The sequence below is a fragment of the Crocodylus porosus genome, unplaced genomic scaffold (genome assembly GCF_001723895.1).
Source record: "Crocodylus porosus isolate Cpor-Errol unplaced genomic scaffold, CroPor_comp1, whole genome shotgun sequence".
Classification (NCBI taxonomy): Eukaryota; Metazoa; Chordata; order Crocodylia; family Crocodylidae; genus Crocodylus; species Crocodylus porosus.
The window spans coordinates 83,938,238-83,956,927 of NW_017728918.1; the positions used below are offsets into that span (position 1 = coordinate 83,938,238).

The 18,690-nt window shown below is 40.2% G+C and overlaps 1 protein-coding gene and 1 long non-coding RNA gene across 4 annotated transcripts in view; one reads left to right on the top strand and one right to left on the bottom strand.

Annotated features, from left to right (window-relative positions):
- Window positions 1-7,536, top strand: part of LOC109311899 — a 12,635-nt gene extending 5,099 nt beyond the window's left edge. Inside the window, exons 2-3 of the long non-coding RNA XR_002101654.1 lie at window positions 6,248-6,256; window positions 7,523-7,536. This is a non-coding gene — a long non-coding RNA (uncharacterized LOC109311899). The remainder of the gene's footprint in view (window positions 1-6,247; window positions 6,257-7,522) is intronic.
- Window positions 5,071-18,690, bottom strand: part of HACE1 (HECT domain and ankyrin repeat containing E3 ubiquitin protein ligase 1) — an 83,762-nt gene continuing 70,142 nt past the window's right edge. For all 3 annotated transcript variants that reach the window (XM_019537813.1, XM_019537814.1, XM_019537812.1), the window contains 4 exons: window positions 15,410-15,508; window positions 15,058-15,128; window positions 6,530-6,643; window positions 5,071-5,994 (listed from right to left, as the gene is read on the bottom strand). In XM_019537813.1, the coding sequence (XP_019393358.1) occupies window positions 5,892-5,994; window positions 6,530-6,643; window positions 15,058-15,128; window positions 15,410-15,508 (387 nt within the window). In that variant the 3' untranslated portion in view covers window positions 5,071-5,891. The remainder of the gene's footprint in view (window positions 5,995-6,529; window positions 6,644-15,057; window positions 15,129-15,409; window positions 15,509-18,690) is intronic.

An 18,690-nucleotide genomic window follows, 5' to 3' on the forward strand; every position in this document is an offset into this window, starting at 1 on the left:
GACTAGGAATAACGGTCACAAGCTGGCAGAGGGTAGATTTAGGCTAGATATCAGGAGGTGCTACTTCACAGTCAGGGTGGCTAGAGTCTGGAACCAACTTCCAAGAGAAGTGATGCTGGCTCCTACTCCGGGGGTCTTTAAGAGGAGGCTGGATGTATACCTTGCTGGGGTCATTTGACCCCAGTACTCTTTCCTGCCATGGCAGGGGGTTGGACTCAATGATCTGCTCAGGTCCCTTCCGACCCTACAAACTATGAAACTATTTGAAGACATCCAGAAATATGGAGGCAAAGAATTTGTTAATGAGGTCAGCTTTATCATCTGGTGGAACCACCAGATTGCCAAGCGTGTCCTGAAGGGGCCCCACATCACCCAGTGCCTTCTTTTTACTCTGTATGTATTTAGAAAAGGACTTCTTGTTGTCTTTGATGCAGGTCGCTAGTCCCAGTTCTGTCTGTGCGTTAGCCTTCCTAACAGCCCCGCTACAGCCTCGAGCAATGGAAGTATAATCCTCCTTGGTGATTGCCCTTCCCTTCTATTGGGTGTACGCCTCCTCTTTAGCTTTCAGGAGATTCTGAATGCCTTTGGTTAGCTGTGGGGGCTTTTGAGCACTCTTGCCCCCTTTAACTCACGTTGGGACTGTCACCCTTTGGGCTCAGAGAATCGTCTCCTTAAGGAACGACCGCTCACCTTGGACTCTCAACTCCCCTCCCCTCTGTGACCTCAATGCCTCCCTGACTAATCTCCTTGCGTAATATATTGCCTAATATATTGTAGAATGAGTATTTTTACCATTCCCAGCAACAGAACCCTGGTCTTTAGTTCATACTTCAAGAACTTATATTTTCAGCTCTGTAAGTTCCTGCCTTAATCATTGACCAAGATAGTAGTTATCTGCTACCATGGTGGTTATAATATTTTGGCAACATATGTGGTTTCTTATCTGACCATACAACCTAAGAATACATTAGCTACTAACAGAGGACTGAATGTTGCTAGCAACGAGGACCTACTTACTACATTTTCTGTTTGCTGATGTAGCAAACTAAACCAATGCAACTCTAAATATAAAAAGCGGAAACTGTGCTTGAAGTTCAAAGGAAAAAGAATGTGAATCCATTAAAAAGATAAATGTCATTCTGAAGTTCTGTCTTGGGATGCAGGTACTTTCATTCTATCATTACAGCAGCACAATTTAGAGACTGATGGAAAGAACATATAAATACACTTCAAAACTTTTGTATAAACAAAAAATTAAGACCATTTTAAATATTAATGTCTGCATTAAAACTAAATATATACAAAGTAGTTATTTAGAACGCTCTTGAAGAAATGACTTGGAGCTTTTAGAAGAAATGACTTGGAGCTTTTAGACATACAGTCAAGTTTTTTAATACAATAATGCTGGGGTTTAACTGTATTCTTCAGAAATGTGCAGAAAACCAAACTTAGGCTAATGCTGCAAAGAGGGGAAGGTTAAAGGAAATTGATCAGAATCTGTCATGGTGTGTTCTGAACGTAAATCGATAAATTAAACACAGAATCTACCGAAGCCAAAACTTAAAAGAGCTGAGCAATTCTATTTAAATAAAATGTAAATAATGTTTAGCTCTCACAAGCGAGAAGGCCATATTAAGACATATGAATTCAGTTCAATTTTAAAAAAGAAAAATCATGGCTGTTCAGAAATTTCATAAATTCAATCTTAGGCTGCAGAGTGAGATGTTAAAAATTTAAGCTCTTGTGGGAACCAGGTGAGGAAGCATTGCAGTAAAAGGCTTCAAGCTATGTGGACAGCAAGCAATAAAAGATTGTCTAAGTATAGTCAGCAGAAACAAAGGTTCATTTTGGTAGGACTGAGCAAATACAATACAACACAGAAATGCAAGATGGACATTTATGCTAGTGTTTGAGAGCAAGGAACATCTGATTCAGATCCTACAAATGATTATGTTGCCATCAAATTCTGACTTAACAATTCTACAATAATATTAAGAATCTACTGGGAGGGAGGAGATAAGGGGCACATAGTTCCATATTTGGACACAATATTTCCATATGCATATATGGTGATATGGTGAAGGCAAATGGTATTTCAAGTTTTCAATCAGTTCCCTTGTGAAAGCAACCCCACCCTGCTTCCTTGTCCATACAGTACATGCTACAATATCATTGGGCACAATGTCTTCCATTTCTGCTTACTCTGTTCTGGAAAATAGGTGGACAGAACTAAAGCCGCAGTCTGTTTGAAACAGAACTAACCACATTTTAAAGCACAGCTTGCATTAATATTTTTGTATTTCAACACTGGAGTCTCCAAAGTTAAGCCTGCAGAAGATTTAATTTCCTGTCCTCCTTTATCTATGGACTGTTTTAATTCATATGGGATATACAGTAGTAGTCATTAGGTACACTGCACAGGTCATGGTTTTACTAGTTTTGCAACATTTGATGTCTGAAAATATGTTGTGCATCTAAAACTAGGGTCTTGCTATCTAACATTTTTATAAAGATAATAAAAGTTAATGAGCGCTCATGATCTATGCAGTGACGAGACATCTGCTCTTTTCTGCTTGAGAGAAACACCCACCCTGCCTTGTTCTGGCATAGCGGGAGAGAACAGATACAATCCAATTAATCATTCTAAACTATAAGCTATATTAAGTTATAGCTTCTCAACAGGCCTGTCATACAGTGCTCTTAATAGCGTGCAGGTGTCCTAAAGCAGTCTTTTCGGTATTATTATTAAATCCTGTTTTCATCACATGATCAGCTTCAGCAGGTAATCCTCGTTATGTATATTAAAGACATCCCCTCCTCCCCCGCCCCTGCTCCCCCCCCCCCAAGTTAATGCATATTTAAGGCTGAATGTTGAAAGCTACAAAAGCAAGGACATGGAGTTCTTACTATGACAAAAACAAAAGCTCTGTTCCCTAATGCACGTATATGTTCACTTTATCTTACAAGCTGACATGCCAGTTAGTGGAGCATGCCAGCTTGTAAGATGCCAGATAACAACTTTTACTGTATTAGTTACAAAAAACCCAAAACTAGTACTACACCAAACTCTTTCCACCATTTAAAACTCATTATACATATATACCACCTTCCAAATATTGATCCAAGAAGAGTATGTTCAGTTTAGCTGAAGTAATTCTGGTCTAAAATATAAAATATTGTTGATAAACACCAATAACTCTAAACTTAAAAGGTGCTAGGGCTGCCAACTTTAGATTATCATATTTTACTGCCAATCATAATCTTATTAAACAAGATATTTAAGTGAGTATCAGCAAGAGAAAACACACTGTGGAAAATATAGTCTGTCTTTGGTAAATAAAATTGCATCAGCTGTCCAGCAACCTACAAGAAAATCTGTATACAACTCAATTATTTTAAAACAGAATCTACTATTCTACATATCATTATGCCAGTTAGTAAAATCCCTTTAATAAATAGCTCTGTACAGGGCTAGATTTTGTACAAAATGGTTAGGTATTTCTGCGCGCCAAAGTATTTAATTACTTCGGAGCAAAAGCAACTTCTTAAAAAAACAAAAACAAAAAAACTGGGGAAAGGTTGTTTTGTTTTTTTTGTTTTTGTTTTTTTTTTTTTTTACTTTGCTTGGGCTTCTGTCCCTCCTTTCTTACCCACCTAAATTCCTTTCCTTATAAGACCACATCTTACTACTAGGATTTAGAGAATGTAAAAATGTATTTGAAGGTCTGTCAGTCTTCTCCCCATATACTTCACTGTAAACTTCTCCAGAAGCAGACTGCAACAATCCTTCATGGGAATGCACAATAGTCAAGAAAAAATACAAGTTTGAAACATGTCTTATGCCATTTGACAGTTCATGTTTTGGATACTATCTTTTAGTAGGAAGGTTTGATGTTCTTTGTAAAAGACTGTAGAGCTTACAACGAAACAAAAAGACATGTGAAGTGCTTGAAGAAAACTGTCTATGCCAGGAATCAGCAACCTACAGCCCATGGAACTGGGGCTTCAGCTGTGTTTGATGGGGGGGAGGTTTTCTGTGCTGCACTGAAGCTAGGCTGTGGGGAGAAGAGCAGTGCCAGCCCACCCAGGACCTGAGCTGGGCTATTCTGGCCTGCTACTACCAAATGTTGCCCACTAGCATGGGCAGTTCAGAAGAAAAGCATTTACAAGTAAACATCCCCAACTGAAGCCAAAAGAATCCCAACTAAACAAAAAACGGCAGACTGAGGAAGTAATGATTACATTACTCAAAATGCTTTCCTTCTAACAACCTATTTTGCAGGAAGAAGTGAAAAAAAAACCATACTATCATAAGTTTACTGAACACTATTAGACTCTATATGCAAACAGGGAAATAATTTTTAAACTATGTTCCCGTGTGTAGGTGTTAGCGATCTTCTCCATGAGTATCTTATGGTAGAGGAGGGGAAAGCAAGCAAGTAGGTGAGTTCCAATCATTTCATTAAGCTCTTTTTCAAGGTGTTGCATTTCAGGAATGGTGGGGTTTTTTTTGCTAATACACTAAAATCCCTGATATCTGGCACAAGTGGGGAATAGGGAGTGCCAATAATGTAAAAATGCTGGTTACCTGAGAACACAAGGTTCCTGGCTAGGTGTAGAGCAGGGGTGGAGGATGGGTAGTGCTGGCCGCTCACGGAGCAGGAGCAGGAGCAGGAGCAGGAGCAAGAGGGGAGGGCGGTGGCTGCTCGCACAGTGGCAACAGTGCAGCGTGGTGGGTGGTGGTAGCCACATGCAAGTTTTCCCTCCCTGCCCCACCATGTCCAGTTGGCTGGAAATTCTGGCTACTAGAGTATGCTGGTTAGTAAAATCCCAGATAACAGGGATTGTACTGTATTCTACAAGATGCCACTCAGGATTTCCAACAATTACAGTCCCCTCAGTTTACTTCTCAACCAACTTAAGCTTCTTGCCTGTGTATTGTTGATGTCCACTAAATGCAAATAACTTTTGTCAACATAGTAGATGCATGTCCATTCAGATAATTTTCAATACAACTGTTGATACAATTAACATTTACATTTAGTCTTGACAAAATAACTCAATCATGGATTCTGGTAAAATATTAAAATTTAATTATATCTGCTTCACATATAACTATATGAAAGCATGAGAAAAAGTATTCAAACAAACTGATATACGTCTAAAACAATATATACAAATTCTAACTGCAAACTGACCATGAAGTCACAAATACTTAAATATTTGGTACAATATAGTGTAAATTTTAATATAAATTAGATATTAAATTCCATTTGCTTACTTTAGTGACAATAGTCTATTCTTTACATGTTATATACATTAAAATACTAAAAAGTTAAAAAAATCTTTTTGATATAGGTACTATGCAATATATGGGAAAATACCTCAGATTTGCTATTTTATACACTATCTAAGTTAAACTTTCTACACTGTTCTGTGAAAAAATAAATGGCACTCTTACATGCATCAAGGCATATAATACGAGTCTGTATGTTACCAGTATACCATTTCAGTGAAAGGTAAACTAAAATGCAAAATGTCCATTCAACCACATATCTGAAAATCTAAAATGAAGACTGGTTTAAACAGATTCTGACAAACCCTCTGATTAAGATTAAACTAACATAAAGAAGAAAGTACACTATTTTCCATATAAAGCTACCAATAAACCAATGAAAATAGAACATACTATGAAATTTGAGTTATGTTAACAGTTCACAAACTTACTTAAACAACATAATGGAGAAGAAAAACTGGTCTTTTATGAATTTTAAAAGTCAGCCTCTCCTGTGGACTGCAGCATCTAGGCTGCTTTTCTGTTGACAGTTTCCTAAATTACTTCTGCCACTCTGAATTGCGCATCGGTAGTCAGATGAGTTTTCTACACTTCATTATGCCATTGTGTAACCATAGCTTCCACAGTGTAACGCTACAAGAAGCCTGTCCTTAAGGATTTCTTTACTTGGATATTCAGGTAACTTGAGCATGTTGATACTGAAAAGAAGGGAAGAAAGCATCACAATTAAATATGAGATCTAAGAATAAAATTTTCTGACTGCTTTGTATTAAGTAATTAACGTGAAATTGTCCTCCCAGATTTGCATTAGAATCAGAAAACCCCAAAGATGTCATATTTATGAAAAAACGCATTGCTGCATTGCAGTACCTTTCAGCATTCAAATGCACTGCAAGAAAATAAGTTCCTTTTGGCTTAAAATAAAAAGCAATACAGTAATTTAGCTTCAAGTGTCCCTTAGTGATATTGTACTGCTTTCCATTAAAATACAATAGAATAGGTAGAATTTTTTCCTTCAACAACAGGGAAGAAAATGTAACTACCTATTGCTTGTAATAACTAGTTTTCTATTACAGAGTAGATACATTGCAAACTGACCGGAGGGTCTCCTTTTAATGAGATGATACCAAAGGGTTACACCTTCCATTTTTGGGGGTGTAAAAAAGTTAATGAAAACAATGAAAGGAATACGTTCATTTTCTTAATGCATTTAAATGAGGCTATTTAACATACCACGTGCTCGATGTTGGGAGCAAATTTGGAGTGTATGGTACAGCAGCTATTGTAAAATTTTGCAGTCCACTGCCACCCATTATATGAGCAAAGCCACCGTGAGGCACCCTGGAACTGAAAACATCCACAGATTATAAAAACATGAAAAGGGCAATTACAGTCCAAAAACATAGCTTGTACAGAAAAATCCGTCACATATAGTATCCAATTGCTAATGGCTTTGCAAGTCCCATTGTCAAAATGCAATTATACTATTACATTAAAAGTGGGTTTCTCTCATTAACATTAGTTGTTAAACTATTTAGCTACTATTAAGAGAGGCTTTGTACTTTCTCAAGAGACTCGTTCTTAGCAACTGGTCCTTTTCTTAGTGCAGACTAAATTTGGTATTAATAGTTAAGAAATACTGTAGGTTAAAAACTTCCCTTCCCATGACTTGTTAAGAATCTGATCAAAATGTTCTTGATGTCTCTGTATCATTTAAAAGACTCAAAATTAAATACTGTGGTACTTCTTGCAATGAAGTAAATATATTAAAGAAGGTGATTTAATACAGTAATTATCTTTTGCAATGCTGTGAAATGTTAAATACCTAAGAATGACCATAAACTTGTCTATAAAAAGTATTTTTGTAATAATAAAAAACCACAGTATCTACACAGTAAGTGACCACATTTACAAAAAAAAAATCTCCTAAAAGTGTAAGTGACAACCTCTTGTGCAGAATTCAAAGACAATTTACAGGACGGTCAACTATTGTAACGTACAACCATTCATTTTAACAATATCAACTTATACTTTCATTTTAGCCTGTAACATACATGAAGATGTTAAAGCAGGAATGGGCAAAATATGGCTCACAAGCCATAGATGGCCCTTCAACTGACTGGACCTGGCTTGCAGATGGGCACCTACAAAATGGTTGGATCTGGCCCTTGGCTTCCCCCATGGTAAACTTCCTAGCAAAGCTGCAGACATCCAGGTACTGCTTAGTTCCCCCCACCTCCAGTAGTTCCTCCTGCCGCTGCTGCTCTGCTCCAGGTACTGAGGAAGCTGCAGTTGGGTGGCAGCTCCTGCCCCAGCACACAGGGCTCCAGCGCCAGCTCCTGGCCAACTTTGACTCACTCAGCTATCTGCAAGTGACCGTTTAATCGAGCCAGGCAGGCAGAGTGGGTGGAAGGCAACCAGAAGCTGAAGCTGGAGCCCCTCATGCTGCACAGGAGCCACCCAGCTGCAGCTTCTCCCTGCCTGGAGTGGCACAGCAGAGCAGAAGGAGGACAAGCCATTGGATGCAGGGGGAGCCAACCAGTACCCAAGCAGCTGCAGCTGCAACAAGAGCAGCCCTCCCAGGAAGCCGTGCACCTTGGCTGGAATGGGGGCCATGGACTGCTCTGGGCAGGGCTGGGCCCCATGCGCCACTGGGGCAGCTGCAGGTCTGATGGGTGGAAGGTAGGGGAGCAGACTACCATGCCCCAGCCAGGTCTGCTGCAATACCCCCTCCTGCCCCTCTCTTCCCAAAACTGGCTCCTGGGACCTAGTGCAAGGGAGGCCCCCCACATACACGTAGAAAGTGGCCGTCCATTCACACACCCTCTACCTACCCCACCCGCACGCACGCACCTCACACAATATACAAGGATAAGACTTTATTTTGAGATTATGAAATCACTTCTATATATGCTACTTAAAAAAACCCAAAAACAAAACCATAAATCAGGACAAAAAATATTTTTGAAATAAAATTTAAATGCATTATAGTAGATGTTTGATTTTTAGTATATGGTTTTTATATATCAATTTAACAAATTATATCTTTTAAAAGATTTCATGTGTATCACTGGCCATCAACATCTCACCAAAACTTGTTAGGTGGCCCTCCAGCCACTGCCTATCCCGTGTTAAAACGTAGTGGAACACTCTTACATTTCATACAGAACGTTAAAAACTGTTCTGGAGAGGAGCTAGCAGAAAAAAAGCTGATAAAACAGGTTACAATGTTCTTTAGTGACATTAAAAATATAAAAAAAAAAAAAAAAGACTGTTAGAATTCCTAATTTCAGGTTTTGTTTTAAAAATATGCTTGCAAGATAGTGAAAACAGCCTCAGTATTTGCAGAAGCAATGCAGAAAGGTTTGAGTGGGGAAGGAAAATGAAACAGCTTGTTTGTTCTAGGTAGGAGTCTCTTTCACTAACTATTAAGACACACTAGGTGAAAGAGTAGAGGGTAGAAGCCAGCATGGTCATGTGCATTCTGTGGCTAGATAAAAAGGATCTTGTGGTCTCTAACAATACTTTTTAAATATTCATGGACACAGTTACTTACTAATCCCTACACGTAACCAATGAAAATTATAAATGATCACAGTGAAATTTGGCAGACCAAATAATTTTCCCATCAGTAGGATCATGTGATGATTTTATCATGCAACTTCTGAGGACCCAAAAGTGTCTTAAGAGCTGAGCTCAGAACTACAATTCAAAACTGCTGTACATAACTTGTAAGTTGTAAGCCAAAAGGTTTATGGCTTTTATTTTTACCACAATTTTCTCTCCATGTGATTTACTCTATCAACTAAACAGAGCTCCATTCAATTTAAAAATTAAACAAAGATATTTTAATTCATTTGTAAGCCTCTCATTCATCCACCATTTAGTTAACATTTGTATAGGATGTCTTACAAAAGTCATGTCATATTACCAGGTCAAAATGATACCATATGATCAGAGCCCTGTATATTCTGCTAAAGAAGAATATATCACCTGCTGCAGAATTCTGCTTCAGTGTATAAACTTTCATTGTAAAAACATTTGAGTCTTTATGATGAAAAAATATATATCCTTCCAGATGGGTGTCAAACAAAAGCTAAAATGGTGCTATTATCTTCCCAGGCTCAGTAGGTATGAACTGCTCCTATTCACTTACATGAGATTCAAACAGGAAGTTTAAGAACTGAAATATCAAAATGTTCAACTATTCAATAGCCTTAATAGAAATTTAGTTGTTTCTTGTGGAAAGATCTAGTAAAACGGGTTAAGCCGTGCCTCTCACTTTTAACCAGGAACCAACCAACCACCTTTTCTTGAATGCATATCACCTGGAGATTTCTGCACAAAATCTGTGAAAATCAAATGTTACAGAACTTATGAAAAGCACCATATAAAACGGATTTTCTAACATATTTAACACTACTCTGTTTTATAGATGCTGAAATCATCATGAGTTACGTTTTCATGACGTTTAAGAGAATGCAAAATTGCAAGGGGGAAAAGACAGTTAAGATAATGCTTAAAAGACTTCAAAGAAATAGTAATGCCACTATCATAAATGTATTTGTTTTACTCGATCCATTAAATTAATTTTATGGTCCTTGGTTGGAAAAAAGAATATTTGATTTTTCATTGAAGTGGCACTAAAGGTATATTCAGGCTGGAATGAGAAGAATGAAAAGATATCATGTAAACTCTGAATACAGAGTACCAACCAACACATGCAGAACCTTAACACATCAGGAAAATACAAAGCATTCAATTGAAAAAAAATGTTAAGTTTGTTTATAGGCATGCTTTATAAATGCAGAATTATACTTCAGTACTCATTTCCGCTTTGCATATTCTGACAAATTACAGATAATTTTCACTAACAGATCATAGAAAATTAGGATTGGAAAGGACCTCAGGAGGACATCTAGTCCAACCCCCTGCTCAAAGCAGGACTAACCACAACTAGATCATCCCAGCCAAGGTTTTGTCTAACCAGATCTTAAAAACCTCCAAGGCACCCCCCCCAACACACCCCCTCAGCTCAGTGATCAACTGTGGGGGGGACCCCAGGTCCCCCTAGACCCAGGAGGCACAAGTTACCAACTTGGGGGACACAGGGGGGCCCCCCCACACGCTCCCTGGAAGTGGACCAGAAGCACTTCTGGTCCACTTCCAGGTCTGCTGCCAAGCACGCTGGGGAGCCCCCCATGCTCCTGTGGGATGTTCCATCCGCCCCAGTATCACAGCATTCATGAGCTGCCAGCTACCTTGAGGTATGTAGAAAAAACATTTAAAGCTGTGTCTATGTTTGACTATCCAAATCTTTCGGAATTAATTTGGAGGGTTCAGATTTGATTTGCAGAGATTAAAGGGTCTCCCAATTCAATTCAGATTCGGCCACTGAATCGGGCCGAATCTCCGCTGAATCACATCAGTGACTGAAGCTTTGCACAGTCCTACAATCAGGTTGGTCAAGCATGATTTGCCCTTTGGAGAATCCATGTTGTCTGTTCCTAATCACCTTCTCCTCCAAGTGCTTAGAAATGGAGTCACTGAGGATCTGCTCCATGATTTTTCCAGGGACTGAGGTGAGGCTGACTGATCTGTAATTTCCTGGGTCTGCCTTTTTCCCTTTCTTAAATATGGAAATTATGTTTGCCCTTTTCCAATCATCTGAGAATCTCCTAATCACCATGAGTTTTCAAAGATGATGGCCAGTATATCTGCAATCACATCAGCCAACTCTCTCAGCACCCTGGGTGCATCCCATCCAGCCCCACAGACTTGTACACATCCAGCTTTTCTATATAGTCCCTAGCCTGTTCTTTTGCCAGTGTTGGCTGCTCACCTCCTCCCCAAACGGTGCTGCCCGGTGCAGTACTTTGGGAGCTGACCTTGCTTGTGAAAACTGAGGTGAAAAAGGCACTGAGCATTTCAGCCTTTTCTGCCTCCTTTATCACAAAGTTGCCTCCCCCATTCAGTAAGGGCCCCACACTTTCCCTGATCCTCCTCTTGCCATGGACATACTTGTAGAAACTTGTAGATCTCAACCCAACTCTATTTTTTTTTTGTGCTTAGACAACCAGATTTCCAAGGATGTCACTGCAGTTACATGTGTACATGCAAAGGATTTACTTGTATGTGCTCATAGCTACATGCACATGTAAAAGATGAAGTCTGGAAAACTATAATGCTCAAAGTAACAGATCTATTGCTAATTGAAAAACAAAAAAACTTTTCTGCCATGAGATATACCCGAGGCAAAACTTCGGTCATAACTAGATGCATTATAGGAGACAAGTAACATTAATCTAATTAATTTCTACCAAGTTCCAGTACAGAGCTTTAAAAAGGTACTGATGAAAAGAATGCAATTCCTGTTGCAAAAAGCATATATGAGTATGTTCACACAAGTCTCATGCAAGACTTATAGTCAAAGAATCCTGCTGAGGGTCAACAGTTCATTAAGAATGCTCTGAACGAAGTGGATCCCTGTAACAAGGAGCCAAAATGCTCTTGTTACTTTGAGAGAGAAACAACAGCAGATAGCACCCAGGCACCTGAACAGGGGCTGGCTGCAAGAGGGAAGGTAACAAAGAAACACTGCTGCCTAGGCAGTGAGCTTCTCATTTAGCTAAGGGCACGCCTGCAGCCAGCCAAGGGAAGCCTCATGACTGGAAGGCAGCAGGGGTTAGGAAGCATATAAGCCTGGACAGGCAGTCTGGCCCTGAAGACTGCAGAGGAAAGAGCTCCTGCAGGATAGTGCCTAGCTGACTCCTGAAGTGCCCTGGAAATTCAAGTAAGGTGCTGAAGGCAAGCAGCAGCTTATGACCCAGGGCAGGGGGTGACGTTTGATTATATAACGGGTAGGCTAAGGGTTTTAGTTACAGCAAGTGTGTTTGTTTTCATTTTGGATTTATATCAGCAGACTAGATTGGGACTTCCAGGGGTGGAGGAGGTCACAGTAGCACCCAAGCAGGGCAGAGATAGGACCAGGGGCAGAGGGGGTAGCACCTAAGCAGGGCAGAGATGGGGCTGAGGGGAGGGGGCCCAGTGCCCGAGCATGGCAAAGATGGGGCCAGTGGGCAACGCCTGAGCAGGTCAGAGATACTGAGGTCAAGAGACCTGAGCCAAAGCAGGTATGACACGGGCTGGAAGGCCTAGGAAAAGGGAAGGGGCAGAAAAAATCGGAAAAGCTGCGGTCCCAACAAGGTAAAATGAAAAGATAGCAACATCTGTGAAGCATGCACATGACTGCAGGGGAGGATGAAGGCTATGAAAATTTGCCCTTGAGGCACTTAATGTGCTAGAGTACAGCTTGTTAGTGGACACGGGCTCACTCCGGGACCCCTGGGCAGCCTCCCTTTTCCAAGTTAAATAATTACACCAGGGCATGGCAGGAAAGAAAGGGGGGGTGGTACCCAGAGAGCCAGGGTGAAGCAGATGCTACGGGGCTAGCAGGGGGCATCATGGCCATCCTTAGGGCCCAGTGCTTGCTACAGTCCAACTTTGAACTTACTCTGGTGACATGCTCTATGGAGAGTTTGAAACATGACCCTGTAACTTAAAAGAATGTTGTCTGCCATCTGGACTGAGAAATAGCAAACTGAACTACGATAAGAAAGCAGATTTCCTTAAGAAGCTGAAAAACCAAGTCATGAAAAAGTACAGTTAAAATACACTACCCAATTCTGCAAGCCTTGGAGAAATAGATCAAAATTCACATATAAACTAAAACTGCCATGTTCTTCAGGGACAATATTCTTAACAGATAAGGAAAGACTATTGGAAGTTGGGGGCAAAGCCATTTTGGTATTTTGTTCATACTGTGAAATTATTTGTTACAAGAACAAGGATGGCCAAAAACCTCTACGCTATTTCTTGCTCATTAAAGTAAAAGGAAAGAAAAAATTGCCAAATTTTGCCATTCCCAAAATGAGAGAAAAGACAGAAAGAAAGGAACAAGTAGAATAAATTTTATCCCCTCCAAAAAAAAGGAACAAGAGAGAAAAATTAGATCTACAAAGACCACATTATTTTGTAATAAAATTTTATATTGCTATATCTTGCAAATAGGCTTACTTAGCCATGCTTGCCATTATGAACAGCATGAATTAGTGAGTCAATCTTGAATATGAGGATAAGAAAAGCAGCTTTTAAGACAATGAGAACCAGAATTTGGGACAGACATCTTGGAAGGATAACCTTAAGAACTGCCTAGCTTGATGATAAATTCTAAGGCTTAACTTTATGTTGCTTTATGCTTATTTTAAATGCCAATCAAAGAAACAATTTAAGAAGAAAGATGAGTTTGGGCACTCAAGTGTGTTATGGGCTAGAGCAGTATATAATGACTATGCCCATTCAGGTATGGATTCACATACATATTTTCAAAGCTTTCAGATACATCAGTAATCGGTGCAGAATTGAGTATCTATGATAGCCAGATAACTATTCAGTCAATATCAAAAACCTCTTGTTGTAACAAGGTCTGCAAAAAAAAAAAAAAAGTAAAATCATTTGTTTTGTGATTTGATCTTCAAACTTAGCCTTGTTAAATAATTGGAACTAAAGATTAACTACAGATCAAATAGGAGACAGTAGTGAAATCACAGCAGTAAGCGAGTACCAAAACACACCATATTTACTCATATCCAAGATGTGGTTTCTTCCCCATTCAGCATGGGGGAAAAAAGCTCATCTTTGGATTTAAATACGAGGTAGGGGAGGGGAAACTGAGGGCTGCAGCAGCTCTGACTCTGGCCCCAAGCCTGCATCAGGGTCAGTCAGAGCCGCAGCAGACACCTACGCCCTCTAACTTCTACCCCCCCACTCAGGATTAGGTTGGCTCCAGCTTCATTCCTTCCCAAAGCATGGAACTCTGTTCCCTGCCTGGATGAACAGCAGTGGCACTGCTGGGATGGTGCTGAGTGGCTGGGCCACATTTCTGTACGCTCCATGACCCAGGAATGAATGGAGTCAGAGTTCAGTCATGCCAGAGGCTGTGGGGTGGTAGGTAGTAGTGCAGAAGCTGCTAGGAGCAGGCAGGCTGCAGGGCAAAGAAATGGGGGGAGGGGCAGAGGGCAAGAGGGCCACCTGATCCCCCCATACCCACTTGTCCCTCTGCTTTCCCAACTGTAGAAGTAGGGAGAACAATTTTAAGATGACCCTCCAATAATTAGATGCTATACCTGCAAATTATAACAAACTTGGACATTTTTCCACCAGCATGGCTGGCAAAATATAGAATCTAATCTTAAATTCAGGTAAATACTGACAAGTAGTATACTGTTGGCAATATAAATGTTAGCAAAACATATTACCTAGGTACTTTATGAGTATATAGGTTACCCAATTAAATAAAACAGCTCTTGTTTGAGTTATTCCTTATAACAATGTCCTACCTAGTTAAGGCAAGTTTTAGGCCATTTACAGGTATTGGGGAGAAGGGGGAAAACAGGCACTTTAAGCTCGGGGCACCCCTGCACCAAGCAGAGCATATGCCCAGAAGAGGCATTACGTTAGTTGGACCCAGCTAGCCCAACATCTATATAGATCAGGTGCTTCCATGTAACTTTTTGGCACTTTTATCCAATAGTTAATTCAAACAATAAAAGCACCAAAAAGACCCACTGAAGCACCTGATCCATTCAGATGCTGCAGAGCTAGGTCGAAACTAAGATTTCTTCCAGTAAATCATTGTTTTTTTTCCATTTCTGTTAGCACCCTTAGATAACTATATATATGGTACATGAAACACTTCTCACCTGCCAGTAACAAACTGTAACAACAGTACTCTCTCCTCCTGAGTGAGTTCTTCCACGACATCCCAAAACCACTAAACAAAACAAAACAAAAAGTTAGTTTACATTTCCCATTAATCTTTTTTGAAACCAAAATAGCGAATACAAAGATGGCACATTTGCTTATCTGTAATTTAAACTATGGAAGTTACTACCTCTGGCACAAAATCCATAGACAGCTTTACTATGCTCCATGCCCACATGAATAATTTACAGCAAAACTTTGGTTAACCTAAGTTTTTACCAATGAATGGCAAAACAAAAATTCTGAGGAATTAAAATACAGTATTTTACATCCATTCAGAAGGGACTTTACCTGAATAACTTGGTCTCCTCTTTCATAACCACTCGTGTATTCTGTATTTTTTAGCCAATCATTCACATCTATTTCTGGCATACCAGAGAGCAAAAGTTCCTTCAGGAAAAAAAAAAGAAAAAAAAAACCAAACCCTTGATTAGTCTTTCAAACTGTTAATTTTAAAAAGTTTATTTACCTCAATTAAAAAATAATCCTGTACAAAGCCAAAATGCCTTTTCTGTTCAGTTTCAGCCTGCTTCAATATTGTATTCTTAATAACAGAAAAAAGATTAAATCTTACAATAAGTCTCCCATATTCAAAAAAGGAGAGTTCACAAACTTATGCTCAAGTCCAACTGTCAGTTCTCAAAAGTAAAAATAATAACGATCAAGTATACTGTGAAACAAACAACATTGAAATTCAACTGAATATAACAAAAAACTCTTCAAATTGTAGAGTGTCTCAGCTATGAAACTTAGTTTTTTTGCCAAGACGACAGACATGGCCTCCACTTTTAAAATACAAAAGACTGAAAAGCCATTTTAGGCTAGAACTGTTTTTCGCTCCCTTATGGACTTCTGAGTAAATGTATTAAGAGCAAAGTTAAGATTTTTAAACTACAAAATGTCCTACCGCAGTCTCCCACCTTTCATACTGCACACATTCATCAAGAGACCTGAAGGGACGCCTATAAACAGGTTTTGAGGAAAAGGAGTTTGTCTCCAAGGGTAAGCTTATGGGTTCACACTAAAAGGCTGAGGGTGGCATTTCCCTTTATCTTAGAGCAGAGGTTTTCAACCTTTTTAAACAAGTGTACCACTTCTGTCTCAAAGTTTCATCTCATGTACCCCTTTATATTTTTTTATTGTTTTTAAAGAGGATGGGCAGCTTGAGGGTCCACACAGCTAGGGCAGAGAGTGGAACAGAGCCGCACATCCGGGGGATGTGGGGGCAGCTCCTGATGCTATGTGTACCCTGGGAAGGCATGGTGAGCATGTGCCCTCGGATCTGTGCACAGGGCCATCTGCACACAGAGCAATCCCCCCCGCACACAGCTCAGTCCTGTGCCCCAACCTGGCTAGGCAGTCCTTGCCCCGGCCCCAGCCCCACTCCCTCCTCCACAACAGACTTACCAGCTGGACCTGGCTGCTCTCCATGGGGCCAGGCAACACTCCTGGCCGCCCACAAGCTGCATTGCAGCTGCACACACACACATAGCAATTACCAGCCATATCAGTTCTGTGTAGCCCCTACAACCCTTTTAAGTACCCCTAGGGGTGCACATATCCCTAGTTGACAACCACTAGGTTAGAGGAAATTGTTACTGACCAGTTTTTCCTTCCTGCTATACCTCCCATTCATTGTTTTAGGATTCTTGAGTTTTGTTTTGTTTTTTAAATAAGATATAGCAGATCCTCCCCAGCAAAATATTTAACTCAGACAGACAGAACTTTCAACCTTCTTTTGGGAATTATCTGAGCACTTAGAATAGAAAACTGAGAACTAATGATGTTACTTATATAAAAGTACCCACTTCTCCCCCCAGTGTGTTTACTGGCGCGACCCACACCAGGCAATGAACCTAATTGTTGCCTCCCTCGGGCACCTTGTGCCGGCAACACTTATATAAAAGTACCCAGGTATGAATGAGGTCAAAAAAGACATGTCCTAATACTAGACTGGGGCAGACCCAGAAGGGATGCAGTAGTATGATTGCATCCCCTTTATGACCACACAGCAGAAGCAACAGGTGTAGACTTTTTTATGTTCCGAAATAAAGAGGGACCAGGCAGGGAGGAGGAAGACTGCTGCTGCCACCAGTGTCCCAAACTGAATCCAGCCCAACCCCTGTGCAACCTGGCTGGAAAAGGACAGGTACTCCTCTCACCCCCAGAAGAGTGGTGATAGTGGCAGGTGGAGGAAATGGAAAAGGGAGTGAGGGGAACATGCCTTTGAGCTGGACAGAAAGGGGCAAGGGATTCTTATCAGCTTTAAGGACTGATCCCTGACTGCTGTTTGCCAGCAAGGGGAAGAGGTGGGAGCTGGAAGCTGGAGGGCAGGGTGCAGGCACCTCTGTAGCACTAGTCACTGCACCTGCATCCCTCCTTCGCAACATCCTGGATCTGCTCCGTGTCCTACTAGACTTAAGCTACCACTCATTCTCTAGATAAAGTGGATTTCTGATGACACCATGATATCAAATGCAGAGAAATTTGCTCAGAGCATTACTGGCAAAAGAACCAGTTTTTGTTGGGATTAACCTAGTGCCACAGCTGAGCCCCTCCTCCTCCCTTGGCTTTCTCTCCTCATAAGAGAGGAAACAACTTTCATTTCTGTAAAGACAACAAAATCCACATTTGTTCTGGTTTTGGGTACAAGAGACTTATATCCAGTAAAGCAGGTAAACCTTAATATTGGGATATTAAAGATCCAGTGAATTAAAGAATCTACCAATGCTGAAAGTTTCTTTAAGGATAGTTCAACCAATCCATTTGCTCCCAACTAAAATAACTTAATCTTTTAGATTAAATAAAAGTGGAAGTTAAAGATCTAGATTTCAAAAGGGCAAATAAAAGCATTATGATAGAAGGAAGCCTCCAAATAATAAATTAAGTACATAAGAACTGCCAAGTTTACCTACACTGAATCGTGCTGCCAACATACAAACTTAAAATAAGGGATATTGGAATCCCTTGGAATAAACCTTAAAAATATTTTCTGTGCTTTTATTATTTTACAGATCTTTGAAAAAGGAAGAGTTCTCCAAAGTTTTTGTACTTTGGGATACTTAAAACAAAAATCTGCACAAGTGGAAGACACCAACCCTTTAAGCTTTCCCTAATATTTGTTCTAAAAGGGAAGTATCCTTGTATCTCTACAATAAAGCTGGCTACAAATTTGGTAGGTAAAAACTGTAAGTATTGAAGTGAACAGCTGAAATGACAATTTTTCATTTTAAAAAATAAAGCATTTCTTGTTTGTTGAGGTGATTTAATATATTTAAGGTTAGTTATCACACAAGCTATTTACTGATAACTTCAAAATACAGCAGATGTTCCCCTGAGCACCGCCAGGAGTAACCAGGAATAACAGTCACAAGCTAGCAGAGGGTAGGTTTAGGTTAGATATCAGGAGGCGCTACTTCGCTGTCAGGGCGGCTAGGGTCTGGAACCAGCTTCCAAGAAAAGTGGTGCAGGCTCCTACCCTGGGGGTGTTTAAGAGGAGGTTAGATGCACATCTTGTTGGGGTTATTTGACCCCAGTATTCTTTCCTGCCATGGCAGGGGGTCGGACTAGAT